Source organism: Piliocolobus tephrosceles, chromosome 18, assembly GCF_002776525.5.
Source record: "Piliocolobus tephrosceles isolate RC106 chromosome 18, ASM277652v3, whole genome shotgun sequence".
Classification (NCBI taxonomy): domain Eukaryota; kingdom Metazoa; phylum Chordata; class Mammalia; order Primates; family Cercopithecidae; genus Piliocolobus; species Piliocolobus tephrosceles.
The window spans coordinates 70,312,565-70,332,311 of record NC_045451.1 but is presented as its reverse complement, the minus strand read 5'-3'; the positions used below and the strand labels follow the sequence as shown (position 1 = coordinate 70,332,311).

The window sequence follows — 19,747 nt, the reverse complement described above, 5'->3', positions numbered from 1 at the left end:
TCCTCTGATCACACCTTTGGTACGTTCCTGCTCTCGGCTTTCCTGCTATTTTCACTTGACTCCTCTGATCACACCTTTGATATGTTCCCACTCTCGGCTTTCCTGCTATTTTCACTTGACTCTCCACTGTCCAGGGTCTTTCCCTTGCTCCATCATGAAGATAGTATTTGGGTTAGGAAGAGAATTTCCTGCCATGGAGACCAGGTTCCTGTAGCTCTCCAACATCACGTCCCTGTATAAAGGATGCTGTGCAGGGTCCAAGCATTCCCACTCACCCTCAGAGGATTTTACAGCCACACCCCTGAAAGTCCAGCATCCCTGAGTAAGAGCTTTCCTGACTCTGTTTCTTTCCCCTTCCTCCTCTCCCAGGCTTCTTCCCAAGTAACACTGGTCTTGACGTCAATCACACTGCAGTATGACCCCCTCCATGTGATCTGCTTCTGAGTTTCCAGGACCATCTATTTTAACATAACTTTTACTCTGAAAATTGATCATACTCTATCTAAATTTTGCTTTTCCTCAACTTTATATGTCCTGGAAAACTTTCCATTTCTATAAATATAGATCAATACCATCTAAAATTGACTGGGCACAGTGGCTCACAGCTGTAATCCCAGCACTTTGGGAGGTTGAGGCGGGCAGATCACTTGAGGTCAGGAGTTCGAGACCAGCCTGGCCAACATGGCAAAACACTGTCTCTACTAAAAATACAAAAATGACCCAGGTGTGGTGGCACGTGCCTATGATCCCAGCTATGTAGGGGACTGAGGCAGGAGAACCGCTTGAACCTAGGAGTCAGAGATTACAGTGAGCTGACATTACACCACTGTCCTCCAGCCTGAGTGACAGAGCAAGACTCTGTCTCAAAAAATAAAAATTTAAAAAATCATCTAAAATGTTTCCATTTCTATGAATATAGATCAATATCATCTAAAATGACTGAAGAGCATACATCATGTTATGGAATTATTCGATGCCTTAACGATGGCCATTTTGGTTACCTATTGTTCACTATTACAACAATGATTCAGTGAATATCCTTATACTTACATCTTTGTGTCCCTGCACAACTAACTCCTTAGACTTAGTTTCTAAAAAGTAGAGCTGAGGATGGTGGCTCACACCTGTAATCCCAGCACTTTGGGAGGCCAAGGTGGGAGGATCACTTGAGGCCAGGAGTTCAAGACCAGCCTGGGCAACACAGCAAGAACCCTAGCTCTACAAAAGAAAAAAAAATCAACCAGGTACAGTGGCTTTTGCCTGTGGTGCCAGCTACTCAGGAAGCTGATGCAGGAGGATCCCTTGAGCCCAGGAGGTCAAGGGTACAGTGAGCCATGATTGTGCCACTGCACTCCAGCCTGGGTGACACAGCAAGGCTCTGTCTCTAGAAATATATAAATAAATAAATAAAATAAAAGTAGATACACTCCACTTTTGCTACCTGTGCCAAACTTCTATTGTACAAACCCACCTGTCCATAGTGGTGTATGAGATGGCCTTTTCCTTAACCATTATTAATCTTTCAAACTTCTTTCAACGTATGAGATAGAAAATATTTTATTCTTGTATTCATTATGCTTATCACAAGTTTAAACATCATTTTAACATTTATTGTTCACTAGTACTTTTCTTTGTAAAGGAATTTTTCTCGAGTTCATGACCTTGGCCCACTTTTCAACTGAGGTATTCAGCCTTTTCTTATTTGTTTTTTGAGTAATTTCCACTAACCTTTTGTAGTAATATATTTCAAATAATATTTTTCCAGTTTAACATTTGCCCTTTAACTTTGTTCATTTTTTTCATAAACTCATTTAAAACTTTTACTAGACAATTCTATCAACATTTTGTTTTTGTGTGTTTTGTTTTTGTTTTCACTTCTGATGTTAGTCAGATTTTCATTTATTCTTCAATATATTCTAGGTGCTGGGAGAAATAATACAGCAACCCTACTACCCTTAAAAAGTTCTCTTAGGGTTAGAAAACTAAGTTCATGCCTTTAACATGTTAGAAAAAAATATTAAATATCCAGTCCAACCCCTTTACAGTGCAGGTAAAGGGGGGAAAACCCAAATCCCAGAAGACGGCCTAGTTCCTCGTGAAAGAAGAATGTAGTGGCATAATCAGGAAGAAGATGCAGAGGCCCTCGCTGCCAGACTCAGTTAAACAGCCTGTAAAGCCCCTCAGTTTCCTGTTCTGTGAAATGGGGCCAATATCTACTCTGCATTAAACAGAAGGTGATTGCAGGGACAAAGAGGGAAACGGATACCTGTGAAATTCCCCTTGGTTCATAGTGAGCTGTGAGGAGCAACTTTAATAATAGTAGGAAGGCACACCTCACACACACATATCCCTCTGTGCTCCTGATCTCTCGCCACTAGGAGAAAGACTCTCAGTATTTGAAATGAGGACCATGACAGTCATTGCTTTTTTTGGTTGACTGAGGTTTGTTGTTTGTTTTTAAGTCTTTGCTGGCTTTTGATCTTAAGAACCTCATCCAGCCTAGGTAACAACACGGGGAGACCTCATCTCCACAAAAATAAAAAAATTTAATTAAAAACAAAAATTTAAAAATAGCCAGGTGTGGTGGCTCACACCCGTGGTCCCAGCTACTCAGGAGGCTAAGGTGGGAGGATCGCTTGAGCCTGGAAGGTGGAGGCTGCAGTGAGCCATGATTGCGCCACTGCACTCAGCCTGGGTGACAGAGCAAGACCCTGTCTCAAACAAACAAACAAACAAACAAGAACCTCAGGCATCTTTTCTTCTGTGTAGATTACCCTCCGAAGTGGTGGGGGAGATGCACTGGCCCTGCTAAACTGACTTCATTATCTGTGGAAACCAAAATCTGGCAGAGAAGTAACACAATTTCCTTACAAAAGTTGAAATAAAAAGGGAGACACACACATACACACACACACTCAAGATGTCAATGCAATCTGCTTGAACAGCAGAGCCAAAGTTTTTCAGTGTGAGTCAGAGAGGCCATAAGAATTAACTCTTTTAATGCTGAAGCAATGGCATTTTACAGCCCATGGCCTTTCACCAATGCTCATGTGATTCCAGTGGAAGAACCAGGGTGGGCTTTGAGAGTGGTGTGAGCCATGAGTGGGCTGTTCACGGGCTGTGTACACCTAGGCAAGTCCCCTCACCGCCCTGGGCCTGGGGGCGGCCACCAGGGTTACTGCCAAGAAGGCAGTGCCGGGACCAGGAACTGAAATGTCTACAGACCAGGCAGGACATGAAATGAGTGAAGCGGGCTAGGTGTGAACATTAATACTCATGGACATAATAGTAACAGCACCTAGCGGGAATGGCGCGAAGCCAGGAGGCCTGGCCACCCATGCAGAGCGGTACCAGCTGGCTCCCACTACATGGGAATGGGCACCAGGGCTCCAAACCCACTGATTTTTCACGAGAAACCAGGAATGCAAGTTTATTATGTGCAAGTCTCCTGATTCTTCACTATTGGCTTAAAGTCTTCACAGCACTGTGAAGGCTGAACAAATCAAATCTATTAATATAAGCCAGTTCCTCAGCCCATCGAATCTACCAGCTTTTGGAAAAGCACTCAAATGTTTTAAGTGTTCCATTTATGCCACCTTCCAGGAAAACTGCACATGTCACTTAGAAATTGTTCCCACTAGCTTTATTTTTCTGCAACTGGTGTTTGAAAACATTTTCTCAAAATTCCAGAGGAAAGTTTTCATCAATTTTTAAACCAAGAAGTTAAATTATATCAAGAAGAAAATACATAAGGGTGGAGGGGCTGAGCCTAGCATTGACTCCAGAGGAAAAGCAAGGGACAAAGTAGAAAGCGAACAGGGCTGGGCACAGTGGCTTGCGCCTGTAAACTCCTTTGGGAGGCCAAGGTGGGCGGATCACCTGATGTCATGAGCTTGAGGCCAGCCTGTCCAACATGGTGAAACCCTGTCTCTACTAAAAATACAAAAAATAGCCAGGCGTGGTGGCGAGCACGTGTAGTCCCAGCTACTTGGGAGGCTGAGGCATGAGAATTGCTTGAACCTGGGAGATAAAGGTTGCAGTGAGCCAAGATCGCGTCACTACGCTCCAGCCTGGATGACAGAGAAGACTCTCTCTCCAAAAAAAAAAAAAAAAAAAAAAAAGAAAGAAAGGAAAAAGAACAGTACACAATACCATGCTGCTGTCACGTAAAATTGTGTTAACAAAAACATTAAGCTATGAGAAAATGCTAATGTTTGAAGTTTAGAGGAAAAGAATTCAAAATCATACAAACTTTCACAATTTTATAAAGTTAAAAATTGTTTAAAAAAAAAGATATATATATATATATATCTAAAGCTGGTACAGAGATAACCTTTCCAAAAAACAATTTGGCAATATCCATCGAGAGCCTTAAATATATTTTTATTCTGGGACTAAATTATTCCATTGCTAAGAGTTTAACCTAAAGAAATAACAGCAGTATACATGGATATCTATGCCCAACGAGGTACATCATAACATTATTTATTTATGTGTTGTTTTGTTTTGTTTTTTGAGACAAGAGTCTCACTCTGTCACCCAGGTTGGAGTGCAATGGCACAATCTTGTCTCACTGCAACCTTTGCCTCCCGAGTTCAAGTGATTCTCCTGCCTCAGCCTCCCAAGGTAGCTGGGACTGCAGGCGTGCACTACCATGCCTGGCTAATTTTGCACTTTTACTAGAGATGGGGTTTCACCATGTTGGCCGGGCTGGTCTCGAACTCCTGACTTCAGGTGATCCACCTGCCCTGGCCTCCCAAAGTGCTGGGATTATAGGCATGAGTCACCATGTCTAGCCTCATAACATTATTTATAAAAGTACAAAAGTATTTAAACAACCTAAATGCCTGAAGTGAAAAATACAACCATTAAAAATTGTTTTTAAAGACTATTTAATGGCATGAAATTCACAACATGATGTTGAATAAATAACGCATGCACACAACTTATACAGGAAAAGGGCTGGAAGAAAATAACAAAGTGTTTACAGCAGTTACCTCTAAGAGGTAGACTATGGGTTAAAATATTTTTCCTTATGCTTTTTTCATTCTCAGTTGTTTATGATGAGTATATAATACCTGTATAGTCAGAAAAAATATTTTCAACATGTTTTTGAAGATTATGTGACACTGTAAAAAATGTTCAAAATACATTAAGTAGAACACAGAGTAAAACAAACTGTATGTACCCTAAAATTCCTAGTTTCATGAATTTTGTGTTCTTTGAGTTTTTTAGAGTGAACATGAACTCTTTTTTTTGGAACAGTATTTCACTCTGTTGCCCTGGCGGGAGCAGAGTGGCACAGTCATGGCTCACTGCAGCCCCGACCTCCAGGTCTCATGTGATCCTCCTACCTCAGCCTCCCAAGTAGCTAGGACTCCAGGCACATGCCACTACACCCAGTTAATTTTTGTATTTTTTTGTAGAGACCAAGTTTCACCCTGTTGCCCAGGCTGGTCTTGAACTTCTGGGCTCAAATGATCCACCCACATCAGCCTTCCAAAGTGCTGGGATTATAGGCAGGAGCCACCATGCCCAGTTGAACATGAACTTTTATAATCAAAACAATTAGATTTTAATCTTGTCTGTGTCACAATTAAAGTTGAGTCACCTGTCTAAGCCCCTATTGCACAACTGCCTGCTTCTATTGAGGTCCCTTTGGTTGCAAGACTCGGAAACCCAACCAGCCTGCCTTAAGCCCAAAGGAGGGGTGAGGTGAGGATTGCAACATCCAGCAAATACAAATACAGGATGCCAGTTCAATTTGATTTTCAGATAAAGAACTAATAAATTTTTAGAATACACATGGGGCATACTTGTATTATACCCTAATTGTTTACAAGTTAACAGTCATCACTTGGCAGCCTGACTCAGTTTCCCAGAGGCTGGCAATCAGCCATGAAAAAGAATAAGGAGGACCTAAGTGAACTGGGAATGTATGTTGTGGCTTGTTAGCTAGTGTGATACGTTTTCACTGTTAGAAATTATCTACTTGTGTACCTGCATGTCCACAGAAAGTGCGTATAAGAAATATGTTCAACATGCACTTTGGACTCTAAATATTGGTTATGTAAATTGAAGAATGTGAGATTGAAGAGCTAGCAAAATCCTCTGCCTTCACTTTCTATTTTATATATTTCTGTACAGTATAAATTTGTCCATAATGTTTAAAACTAAGACATAGTGTTTAAACTAATAACAGTTTTTTAGAGCACTTTCAGTTTACAGGAAAAACTAAGCAGAAAGCATAGAGAGTTTCCACAGACCGTTGGCCCTTGAACATGGTTTGAATGGCAGGGGCCCACCTCTAAGTTGATCTCTTCTGCCTCTCCCACCCTCAAGACAGCAAGACCGACCCCTCCTCTTCCGGCTGCTCCTCAGCTGACTCAGTGGGAAGACAATGAGGATAAAGACCTTTATGATGGTCCGTTTCCACTTAATGAATAGTAAATATATTTTCTCTTCCTTATGATTTTCTTAGTAATGTTTTCTTTTATCTCGCTTACTTTATTGTAAGAATGCAGTACATAATACATATCACATACAAAATATGTGTGAATTGACTATGTTCTCCATAACGCTTCAGGTCAATGGTCGGGTATTAGCAGGTAAGTTTTGGGGGAGCCAAAAGTTATACATGGGGCTGGGCACAGTGGCTCACGCCTGTAATCCCAGCACTTTGGGAGGCCAAGGCGGGTGGATCACCTGAGGTCAGGAGTTCAAGACCAGCCTGGCCAACATGGTGAAACCCTGTCCCTACTAAAAGCACAAAAATTAGCTGCACATGGTGGCATGCACCTGTAATCCCAGCTACTCGGGAGGCTGAGGCAGAAGAATCGCTTGAACTCGGGAGGCGGAGGTTGCAGTGAGCCGAGACTGTGCCACTGCACTCCAGCCTGGGTGACAGAGCCAGACTTTTGAGCCAAGTACCGTTTCAAAAAACAAAAAGTTATAGGTGGTTTTTCAACCATTCAGGGGTCAGCACCCTTAATCCCCAAGTTGTTCAAGGGTCAACTGTAATACACAAGGTTTTTAAAACTCCAAACCACGGAAATACATTTACTAGACAAAATACTGTCAACTGTGTTCGTCTCCAAAATGGTACCAGCAATCCATCCCCCACCCTCCCTCCAGGCACACATTTATGATGCCTATACCTATGCTTAACACTTAGACGCTCGTCATTCTTATGTACTGCCCATAATTTGTGCTATGAGTATGCACTGTCTTTTTACTTTAAAAAATGTCATTACAAAAGAAATTTATTTAAAAAAAGTTTTAAACAAAAGTTTAGAAGGTAGAAGGCACAAATCTCTCCTCCATCTTCTGGAACCATACTTCACAGTTAATCACTCTTATCAGTTCTGCTTTTTATTATTAAAAACACACACAGGCCGGGCGCGGTGGCTCAAGCCTGTAATCCCAGCACTTTGGGAGGCCGAGACGGGTGGATCACGAGGTCAGGAGATCGAGACCATCCTGGCTAACACGGTGAAACCCCATCTCTACTAAAAATACAAAAACTAGCTGGGCGAGGTGGCGGGCGCCTGTAGTCCCAGCTACTGGGGAGGCTGAGGCAGGAGAATGGCAGGAACCCGGGAGGCGGAGCTTGCAGTGAGCTGAGATCCGGCCACTGCACTCCAGTCCGGGCCACAGAGCGAGACTCCGCCTCAAAAAAAAAAAAAACACACACACACACACACACACACACACAGACACAAAGTGAAAAATAAGAGAGAGAGAAAAAAAGTACATTCCAGAGCAGAGTGAAAAGAATTTCTTCCATAAAAAGTATACATATCATACAAGCACCTATGTTGGGAGACAATTCTTTATGGTCTCTCACACCGTGTACAATTTGCAAGTAAACGCTTTTTTCTGGATTGTGTTTTCAAGGATGCTTGTACACGTTGAGTATCCCTTATCCAAAATGTTTGGTACCAGAAGTATTTCGAATTTTGGATTTATTTATTTATTTGAGATGGAGTCTCGCTCTGTTGCCCAGGCTGGAGTGCAGTGGTACAATCTCAGCAACCACCACTTTCTCTTGCCTCAGCCTCCCGAGTAGCTGGGACTATAGGTGCGCGCCACCACATCTGGCTAATTTTTGTATTTTTAGTAGAGACGGGGTTTCACCATGTTGGCCAGGCTAGTCTTGAACTTCTGACCTCATGTGATCTGCCCACCTAGGCCTCCCAAAGAGCTAGAATTACATGCATGAACCATCGCTCCTGGCTGGATATACAGATTTTTAATTTTGCAATAATTGCATTATACTTACCTAGTTGAGCATCTCAAAACTGAAATTCCAAAATCTGAAATATCCCAATGAGCATTTTGAGTATCACCTTTGAGCGTCATTTTGGCACTCAAAAGTTTCAGATTTGGGAGCATTCCAGGTTTCAGGTTTCTGGATTAGGGATGATCAACCTGCACAGCAAGCATCCTTGGAGGGGAAGAGTCTCTTTCTCTAGCTGAGGACAGACGTGCTCACTGCCCTATGTAGAAGATTTGGGTTCCTTCAGCTTGGGGTTCCTCTCCCGTCACACAACCTCCTACATGTGAGGTCTCTGACTCTAAGTCACCCTATGGAAATTTGGACCGGGGGAACCAATGCAAAATGCGAATATTCTGGCTATTGCTATTGCCTCTGTCTCTGACCCGGGGGTCTTCTGTCTTCTGCCAGCATCCCTGAAACTGAGTCAGGCTAACAAGTCACAACTGTTAACTTGTTAACAAGTTGCAGGCTGCAATTAGGGTAAAATGTCAGACCTTTCCTAATTCTTGATATTTTCATGAGTATGTTTCTTTAAGTCATTTGCAAACTACAAAATGTGGGTTTTCTCAGCTACACAGTTCCAACCACTGGCCTATCAGCCAAGTACTCTTGAGCATCTATGTATTCCCCGCCATGATTTTTCTCCACTTCTGACACCATCTCCCGTTCTCAACAATCCTACGGGTTTCCCAAAACATACAGACAGACAGACATTGCCTACAAAGACTTGATATCCTCAGGGTGAAAAATAAGCGGAGGCCAAGTTCTGAGAGTGAAAAAGCAGGCACTTCCCAAACAGCAGAGCCAAAGCACAGGCGGCCAAAGAGCCCACTGGAAAGGGGAGATGCACAGGACAACACTTTTGCACCCCAGCTCAGGAGAATTTAACAATGCACTTCCACCCCTCCCCACACATGAGAGTGGAAATGCTGGCATTAGATAATTCCAGAAAAGGGGCTGGGCGCAGTGACCCATGCCTATAATCTCAACACTTTGGGAAGCGAGGCAGGTGGATTGCTTTCAGTCAGGAGTTGAAGGCCAGCCTCACCAACATGGTGAAACCCCATCTCTACTAAAAATACAAAAAAAGTAGCCAGGTGTAGTGGCTCACACCTGTAACCCCAGCTACTCAGGAGGCTGAGGCAGGAGAATCCACCTCGGAGATGGAGGTTGCAGTGAGCCAAGATTACCCCATTGCACTCCAGCCTGGGCAACGTGACAGAGCAACACTCAGTCTCAAGAAAGAAAAAAAAAGATAATTCCAGAAAAGGAAAGTCAATCTGCTCCACAGACTTTCCAGACAGTGGTGAGGTATGGGTGGATGGCATTTTCAGGGTTTACTAGCAGGCAACTTAAAGCAGAACTACTAGGGGTTTGCTCTGTGTATCGTCTTCCATCTGGAAATAATGCCTCCAAGATTTGCAGAATAATGTTCTTGGAGATCAAGGAAATGACCTTGGAACGTAGCGTGAGGAAGGTTGACTAGGAAAAAAAATGACTGACAGGGACAGTAAGCCTGGGCACATACTCAGAAGTCCCTGCATTTCTGTCAGTCTACAGCTGGGATCGATTCTCACTGGCTGGGATGAGAACTGTGGCCCTGCCTAAAGGCTCAGGCACAGACAGAGTGGCCATTCTGATGCTGTGAAAGGAAGCAACGTGAAAGAGAACGACATAGAGGAACTTACCCAATAGTGGGGCTGATGTTGTGGTCAAAGTGATCCTGGACAAATCGACACACAATGCTTGATTTCCCAACCCCAGTGTCCTGGAAAAGAAGGATGACACAACCATGAAGATGAAGGGAGGTAACTCTGACCTCACAGACAACCAGAGGACAGGACTGGCTATTTCTGGTCGATGAGACTGGGAGAGGGAGTGGGGGGATATTTTCTTCTATTTCTTACCAGTATTTTCTATAATCACATTGTATTGCTTTCACAGAAAGAAAAGAAGTATGGTAAAAATAAGTTTCAGAAACATGTCGGACACGTATACAATATTTAACCAAAAATGAGCATGTTTACCTTGGATGTATTTTCAGAAATGTTGAAATGTTGGGCGGGGTCTAGAGAAGTACACGAACATACTGCATTGTTTAGGCAGAAACAGAATTCACTCTGTTCAAAACCTTGCATTTAAAAGACACGTAATCTGTCTCTCTAGGTATCATCCTAAAAGACCTACTAATTCTAATTTCTACGTTTCTAGCATTTTCTCTTTAGAATATGATGGTTGGGTAATAACTGCCAAAGTTTGCTTAGTTATATGATGGTCTTGTCTCAGTTCTTTCTCTCTTAAATAATTCTTTAAAGCTGATTAGGGCAAGCGTCCAATTACACACTGGGAACTGAACGCACGCATTTATATCCACTCCCTTCCAAAGCCCTTGTAAAGTGGTTTGAGAAATGAAAGACACAAATTCACAAGGTCAAAGAGATAGGAAAAGAGACAAGACCAGACAAGTGATATCAACAAAATCCAGGAGGACAAGCGGTCCCTGAGAATCAAGGAGCTGAAACCAAACTGCTGGCAGGGAGAGAAGCCAATAAAGAAGCAAAAGCCAATTCGTGCCGTGGAATCTCAGAAAACATCAAGCATTGGACGGCACGGCTGAAAACACATCAGTTGAAAGGCCCCACAACAACATACCCTTGCAGCCCCAGCCTCATGACCAGGGTCAGAGCTCTACTCTCCAGGAAGCCTGCCTGAGACACAGCTGGGCTTGGGGACATCAGGCACAGGTAAGGGAGGGGCCAGGTGCTATTCGACCTATGCTGGATAAGCCCACACAGAAGCAGTGAGGGCTCCCCTTTAGGTTAGAGAAAAAAAGCTCTAGAGTTCCTGATATTTGGGATCCCCTAACCAAAGGCCATGTGTGTAGCAGTCGACAAACCCCAATACAAACACAGCTTTCAACTTATATTTTTAACTTTTTCAATATAAACACTAAGAAATACCAGACATTTACATGCTCCCCTCCACACACACACACAAAAGAACAGGATGCTATTTTAAAAGATCATTCAGAGAATAAAACTAATCTCTTAGAAATTTAAAATATGGCTAGGTGTAGTGGCTGACACCTGCAGTCCCAGCACTTTGGGAGGCCAAAGTAGGATGAACACTTGAGGCCAAGAGTTCAAGACCAGCCTGGGCACACAGCAAGAACCCTGACTACAAAAAAATGTAAAAATTAGCCGGGTGTGGTGACATGGGCCTGTAGTCCCAGCTATGTGGGAGGCTGAGACAGGAAGATTGCTTGAGCCCAGGAGTTCAAGGGTGCAGTGAGCTATGATTGTGCCATTGCACTCAGCCTGGGTGATAGAGTGAGACTCTATCTCAAAGAAAAAAAAAATTAAAAATATGATGGTAGAAATTAAAATTTCAAAGAGGAGTTAGAAAATACAGTCAGGAAGTGCCCAAAAAGTAGAAGAAAGTAGAAAAAAGCATCTGCCCTCAGTTGCTAATGGCTTCTGTTCTGAGACAGGCAGGAAGGGCAGAGGACACAGGACCCGAGGCTTTATCAACACAGATCGCCATCGCCAACATGTTCCTACTGAAAGGACCACGGAGGCGTTCTGAAAACGATAAACAAAGGGGAAAAAAGTCACTTATCGAGGAAAGGAAAAAATCGTTGATTCGGTTCTCTTACATTAAAGGTATAAATTTGAAAGCCAAAAGATCAAGGACAAAATGTTGAAATTCAGAGAAATGTGGTTTTATTCAGACACCGAAATATGAAACGGGATTTGAAATACCAGCTGGCAAACTGAATTATTTTTACTCCTTCTCAGTCCTGGTGTTTGGGGGACAATTCCAGTAAACCTGGGGCAACAGGGGACTTGGCTTTCAATACTCATCTGAAAATCCCTCTCCAGTAGGTCTCGCCTCCCAGGGAGAGCAGCCTGCACTGCCTCTGAGCCCTAACCAACACAGCACCACAGCTGCTGTTTACCTGCATCGTGCAGATCGATGCACAGAGTTCAAAGAGGTGACGGCAGAATTAAAACATCAGCTCATGAGATGCCAATCGATGCCGCTGCTATTTCTGAGCTGTACCCCAAGTATGGATTCTGGCTCACGTTCCCTCGCAGTCCCCCAAACCACAACTCTTTTCATCTCAGTTGTTCTTAAGAACCCTGTGGAGGAGCAAACCCTTGCCAGGCTTTAGCCCACATAACCCCCAAGAAACTGGACACCGAGGGACTGTGACAGCCTGCCCTGCCCTGCCCTTGAAGATTAGGAAAACGGTCCTTGCGGCAGGCAGCACACTTTCATGAGGCCAACTGATTCCTACAAACTGCCAAGAAGGCAGGATGGGGACCTCTCCCCAACACCGACCACTCTCATTTCTACCTTTCTCCATCGCAGTTTAGGAATTCTCTTTCTCAGGGCTCCTCCATTCATTCCTTCATTCATTCATTCTTCACTCACCCTACAGGCTTTCCCCAAAGCCTCCCTTTCCCATGCCAACAGCAGGCTAGCCCCCACCGGCGGGGAGATACTGCTCCACCCTCCCTGGCCTCCAGGAGTTCTTAAGCAGGGCCAGGCACACGGCAGGAGGACCAGCACACAGTGGTGGGACGGGGCTGCCTCACCTGTGGCCCCCCTGAGCTCAGGAGACAACTCTCGATTTACTCCTTTCTTCCTTCCTTGAAATCCAGGCTCACCCTATCTCCCGGCGAGAAACCTCGCCTGGTTTTTGTCTGCCCTGGGGCCTTCCTCCTTAGGCTGCAGGCGCTTGCCCAGTTCCCTCACGTGCCCTCGGGGCACAGGGCTGAGGGTGCATCTTCTCGGAGGGGGCACTGCTCTGGAGAACACCCCTTTGGAATCTATCATTTAGTGTCCCAAGGGATGTGCTCAAAACAAGACACAAGTCTCAAAGCTGCCGACAAACAAATCCTGCAAGGCCAGCCCCAAAATGCCCTTGCAGGTGGAAAAGGAAAAAGCCACTTGACAGCGCTCGGTGTTCAGCTCTACTCATCATCCTCCACAAAGGGCTCAAGCGCCAGCGCCAACTTGTCTGAATAGTTACAGCAGCAAGTCTGCTCAAATGTAGATTTAAGCACTGATTTTTCAGTCAAACAACCTAGTCACTGTTTCTTTATTTTAAAACATTTTAACTTTCACCTCTTTTATAATGCACTGCCAAATGTACACTCTTACACACCTGATAGGAAAGAAATAACAGGACAAAAGGATAGACAAAGTTTTAGTGTGTCTCAGAAAAGGAAACATTTCTACAAAGACCACCACCATCGCATCCTCTCTGACCCCTGGCTTGGGACCGCTCAGGTGGATGTAGCTCCCGACCTCCAGGGCGACTGCTGTTCCTCGGCCGGCCACCAGGGGCACACCCTACCCGCGGTTTGCTGAGGACGAGCCAGGAGCCAGGCTAAGGAGTCAGACTCCGCGCTGGGACTGCCCTTCCCCGCAGGAACCTCGCGGGGCCTGTGACACACACACAAAGAACGTGCCAGGGGAATCGTGGCTGTCGCATGTGAAGACACAGAGGTAGGACTCAGAAAAGAGAATGAAGCCTACTGGGTGAAGAAGGAGCCTTGGAAGAGAGACCCAGGACCAGGGAGGCCTGTCTTGAGGGTCACACTGATGGAAACCGGTCTATGTATATTTTTTTCCATTTCATAAGATTCTGAGAATACCACATGCCATCTTGTCCAGTCCCCTCGTTTTGGTCAAAAGGAAACTGTGTGACTTCCTCAAGGTCACATAGCAGGTTGGTAGAGTCAGAACCAAACTTTTGAGTCCTAGTCAAAACCTCTTAAGGCTCTTACTAGGTTAAATCAACTTCTCTAAGTGAACATTTTTCCTTTATTTTTTTAAGAAGCAGGGTCTTGCTGTGTCACTCAGGCTGGAATGCAGTGGTATAATCATAGCTCACTGCAGCCTCGAACTGCTGGGCTCAAGTGAGTCTCTTGCTTCAGCCTCTCCAGTAGCCAAGACTACAGGTGTGCACCACCCCACCCAGCTAATTTTAAATGTTAGGGTTTTTTTGGCAGAGACAAGGTCTTGCTATGTGGGCCAGGCTAACACAAACTCCCAGGCTCAAGCGATCCTCCCGCCTCAGCCTCCCAAAATGCTGGGATTACAGGCGCGAGTCACCACAGCAGCCTAAATTTCTTAAAAAAAAAAAAAAAAAAGTCAAATTTCTGGAACTCACAAGTACTTTATTAGTGCTTTCTGGTTTCACGTTGCATAGCTCAAGTTACTCATAGCCTGACAGGCTCTGAAGACAGCGCTGTAGCCTTAACAGTAATGAAAGAGGCTCAAATTATTGACTGGTGGGGAGACATCAGAATAAACTCAATTCTGACTCCAGAACCTGAAATAAAGTATAGTAAAACCCTACCTGTGGGCCTGATAGTGTTTCATTGTATACTCATTCGTATAGTTGATATCAGAGAGGTGCTCATGCCCAGCAATTGGTTCCATCTATTTCCTGGGAAATGGATCCCTCATGTGAGATTCCTCTCTGAGAACAACCACTTATTCTGAAATGACAACCTCTGCTGTTTGAATTGTCATCACACTTATTAATCACATGTAAATCTATAATTATGAAATCAGGAACCACAACCTCTTGGCTGCTGCCACACAAAACGCTAGGCAACAGCAATCCATGCAAACCAAGCACTAATACTTGATTCATTCCTGGACTCCTTCAAGCTTCCTTCAAGCTTCCTAACCCTCCAGATTAACAATTATACCTCCCAGTACAAAGAGGAGCTGGTACCATTCCTTTTGAAACTATTCCAAACAACAGAAAAAGAGGGACTCCTCCCTAACTCATTTTATGAGGCCAGCATCATCCTGATACCAAAACCTGGCAGAGATGCAACAAAAAAAGAAAATTTCGGGCCCATATCCCTGATGAACATCGATGCAAAAATCCTCAATAAAATACTGGCAAACTGAATCCAGCAGCATAGCAAAAAGCTTATCCACCACAATCAAGTTGGTTTTATCCCCAGGATGCAAGGCTGGTTCAACATACGCAAATCAGTAAACACAATCCATCACATAAACAGAACCGAAGACAAAAACCACATGATATTATTATCTCAATAGATGCAGAAAAGGACTTCGACAAAATTCAACACGACTTCATGCTAAAAACTCTCAATAAACTAGGTATTGATGGAATGTATCTCAAAATAGTAAGAGCTATTTATGACAAACCCACAGCCAGTATCACACTGAATGAGCAAAAGCTGGAAGCATTCCCTTTGAAAACTGGCACAAGACAAGGATGTCCTCTCTCACCACTCCTATTCAACATAGTATTGGAAGTTCTAGCCAGGGCAACCAGGCAAGAGAAAGAAATAAAGAGTATTCAAATAGGAAGACAGGAAGTCAAATTGTCTCTGTTTGCAGATGACGTGATTGTATATTTAGAAAATCCCATTTTCTCAGTCCAAAATCTACTTAAGCTGATAAGCAACTTCAGCAAAGTCTCAGGATACAAAATCAGTGTGCAAAACTCACAAGCATTTTTATACACCAATAATAAACAGAGAGCCAAATCATGAGTGAACTCTCATTCACAATTGCTACAAAGAGAATAAAATACCTAGAAACACCACTTACAAGGGATGTGAAGGACCTCTTCAAAGGTCCTTCACTGCTCAACAAAATAAAGAGAGGACACATACAAATGGGAAAACATTTCATGCTCATGGACAGGAAGAATCAATATCGTGAAAATGGCCATACTGTCCAAAGCAATTTATAGATTCAATGCTATCCCCATCAAGCTACCAATGATTTTCTTCACAGAATTAGAAAAAACTACTTTAAATTTCATGTGGAACAAAAAAAAGATCCCATATAGCCAAGACAATCCTAAGCAAAAGGAACAAAGCTGGAGGCATCACGCTACCTGACTTCAAACTATGCTACAAGGCTACAGTAACCAAAACAGCATGGTACTGGTACCAAAACAGATATGTAGACCAATGGAACAGAACAGAGGCCTCAGAAATAATGCCACACATCTAAAAACATCTGATCTTTGAAAAAGACATCTGATCTCTGACAAAAACAAGCAATGGGAAAAGGATTCCCTATTTAATAAATGGTGTTGGGAAAACTGGCTAGCCATATGCAGAAAACTGAAACTGGACCCCTTCCTTACACCTTATACAAAAGTTAACTCAAGATGGATTAAAGACTTAAACGTAAGACCTAAAACCATAAAAACCCTAGAAGAAAACCTAAGCAATACCATTCAGGACATAGGCATCGGCAAAGACTTCATGACTAAAACCCCAAAAGCAATGGCAACAAAAGCCAAAATTGACAAATGGAATCTAATTAAACTAAAGAGTTTCTGGGCCGGGCACGGTGGCTCAAGCCTCTAATCCCAGCACTTTGGGAGGCCGAGACGGGCAGATCACGAGGTCAGGAGATCGAGACCATCCTGGCTAACACGGTGAAACCCCGTCTCTACTAAAAATACAAAAACTAGCTGGGCGAGGTGGCGGGCGCCTGTAGTCTCAGCTACTCGGGAGGCTGAGGCAGGAGAATGGCGTAAACCCGGGAGGCGGAGCTTGCAGTGAGCTGAGATCTGGCCACTGCACTCCAGTCCGGGCGACAGAGCAAGACTCCGCCTCAAAAAAAAAAAAAAAAAAGAGTTTCTGCACAGCAAAAGAAACTAACATCAGAGTGAACAGGCAGCTTACAGAATGGGAGAATAATTTTGCAATCTATCCATCTGACAAAGGGCTAATATCCAGAATCTGCAAAGAACTTAAACAAATTTACGAGAAAAAAACAACCCCATCAAAAAGTGGGCAAAGGATATGAACAGACAGTTCTCAAAAAAAAGACATTTATGTGGCCAACAAACATATTAAAACAAGCTCATTATCACTGGTCATTAGAGAAATGCAAATCAAAACCACGATGAAATACCATCTCAACCAGTTAGAATGGCGATCGTTAAAAAGTCAGGAAACAACAGATGCTGAAGAGGATGTGGGGAAATAGGAATGCTTTTACACTGTTGGTGGGAGTGTAAATTAGTTCAAACATTGTGGAAGACAGTGTAGCGATTCCTCAAGGATCTAGAGCCAGAAATTCCATTTGATCCAGCAATCCCATGACTGGGTATACACACAAGGGATTATAAATCATTCTACAGTAAAGACACATGCACATGTATGCTTATTGCAGCACTATTCACAATAGCAAAGACTTGGAACCAACCCAAATGTCCATCAATGATAGACGTGATAAAGAAAATGTGGCACATATACACCATGGAATACCATGAAGCCATAAAAGAAGATGAATTCATGTCCTTTGCAGGGACACTGATGAAGCTGGAAACCATCATTCTCAGCAAACTAACACAGGAACAGAAAACCAAACACTGCATGTTCTCACTCATAAGTGGGAATTGAACAATGAGATCACATGGACACAGGGAGGGGCGCATCACAACTGGGGCCTGTTGGGGGGTGGGGGGCTAGGGGAGGGAGAGCACTAGGAGAAATACCTAATGTAGATGACGGATTGATGGGTGCAGCAAACCACCATGGCATGTGTATACCTATGTAACCAACCTGCATGTTTTGCACATGTACCCCAGAACTTAAAGTATAATAATAATAATAATATTTTTAAAAAAGAATGATATCTCCCAGGCAAATAGATCGCGACTACTTAATCCTGCTCTTGTGGCAGACATCAGTAATCAATTCAAGACACATTATCTTACTGAACCTGAAAAGGGCCTTAAAATCTTTTCAACCCCACCCTCAGGGAATACTTGTGACTCGATCAAAGTGGGCACTGAGAAGAAAAGGCTGTCCCCTCTGGTCTCTCTTCACGACATCCACCATACTCCTACTGACGCCTTCACTCCAAACCCACTAAGCACTGCTCCACAGACCTTCAGAAATCTTCAGGTGATGAGGTGTCTTAGGAAACTGGTAAGGAATATACATTGCTGATAACATGATAAATCAACATGATTCTTATGGACAGGAAATAACAACTAACAAGACCCGTAAACTCAGGGATTCCATTCCTCACAATGTAGTTAAAAAAGAAAAAAAAAAAAAAACTAAGCACAAAAATTACAGCATACATGGTAGTCTTTCAAACCTTGAGTTCATTCTTCTCAGAATGTTCAGAAAAAGACAGAGAATATGATTTGCCTACAATGTACACTACAGAACTGACTCTGTGCGTCACATCCTGTTGGGGGTCACCTGGTAATTCCAGCATCTCTTTCTGGTCTTGGAATCAGAGTTAACCTATATGACAAGGATTTTTGTGTTTATTTTTTTTATTCAGTCATCCATTAGTTAAATGTTTAGACTTTAAGGCTTACATACTTCTTTTGGTTTGGGGTTTTGTTTGTTTGTTTGTTTTGATACAAGATCTCACTCTGTCACCCAGGCTGGAGTACAGTGGCACAATATTGGCTCTCTGCAACCTGCTCCTTCCAGGCTCAAGTAATCCTCCTGTCTCAGCCTCCCAAGTAGCTAAGACTACAAGTGCACACCACCATGCTAGGCTAATTTTTTATTTTTATTTTGGTAGAGATGAGGTCTCATTATATTGCCCAGGCTGGTCTCAAACTCCTGGCCTCAAGCGATCCCCACCTCAGCCTCCCAAAGTGCTGAGATTACCGGCATGAGCCAAGCGCCCAGCCACATGCTTCTAAAACGTCTTCAGCATCTTCAGCATTGACAAGGAGTTAAGTTAGGGAATTCAGGAGACCTGTACAGGGCAGCAGACCTTGTGGGCAGAAAGAAATAACATAAAGAGAGAAACAGGCAGAACTGCGCATGATTAACAGTTTGGACTGTTCTGACTCCAAAGGTGACCAAAAGAAGTAGAGGTCCCATCAGGCACCTTGGACACCAGCACACACACCCCACCCACCCCGCCTCAGCCTGCCCCGCCTGCCAGGCAGGTGGCCTTGTGTGGAGATGCCTGCAAGGGAAGGCAGTGCATAGTAATGAGGGCAGTGCCACGCGTGCCTGGCTCGCCCACTCCGGGGGCAGATGGAGCTCGCAGATGCAGAGATGAGGTCATGTAGGAAGGCACCTTCACGTCTTGGAGCAGGACGGTGCCTCAGCCCTGTCTGGAAAGAGTGAGAGCCCAGCCCCCGGGCCCTGGCCTTAGCAATTCAGGCCAGGGTTACTGGATGGCTACTCCTCCCCTTTCTACAGCCCAAACACCAGGGTCAGCTCAGAGCAGAAGACAAACGGGCTCAGGAAACTCAATCCAGGAAGCGCTGCGCCTGCCCTTTTCGATTTCAAAGAAACCCCACAGAAATATGGCACAAATTCCATATTAACCCACAAAGCACTTTTTTGAAGCTTTGCCTAAGGGGAAGAGAAAATACTCCTCCAACCTACTCTCCCCCACCCCCTACACCCGGCCCCCTGCACTAGGTTTGTTACAAAGCAATCGACAGAAAATCCCAAT

General features: G+C 43.9%; 1 protein-coding gene across 1 annotated transcript in view; it reads right to left on the bottom strand.

Annotated features, from left to right (window-relative positions):
• The window catches only part of RAB31 (RAB31, member RAS oncogene family), a 150,780-nt gene that overhangs the window by 76,910 nt on the left and 54,123 nt on the right, over nucleotides 1-19,747 (bottom strand). The window contains exon 2 of the mRNA XM_023228514.2: nucleotides 9,967-10,046. Within this exon, the coding sequence (XP_023084282.2) occupies nucleotides 9,967-10,046 (80 nt within the window). The remainder of the gene's footprint in view (nucleotides 1-9,966; nucleotides 10,047-19,747) is intronic.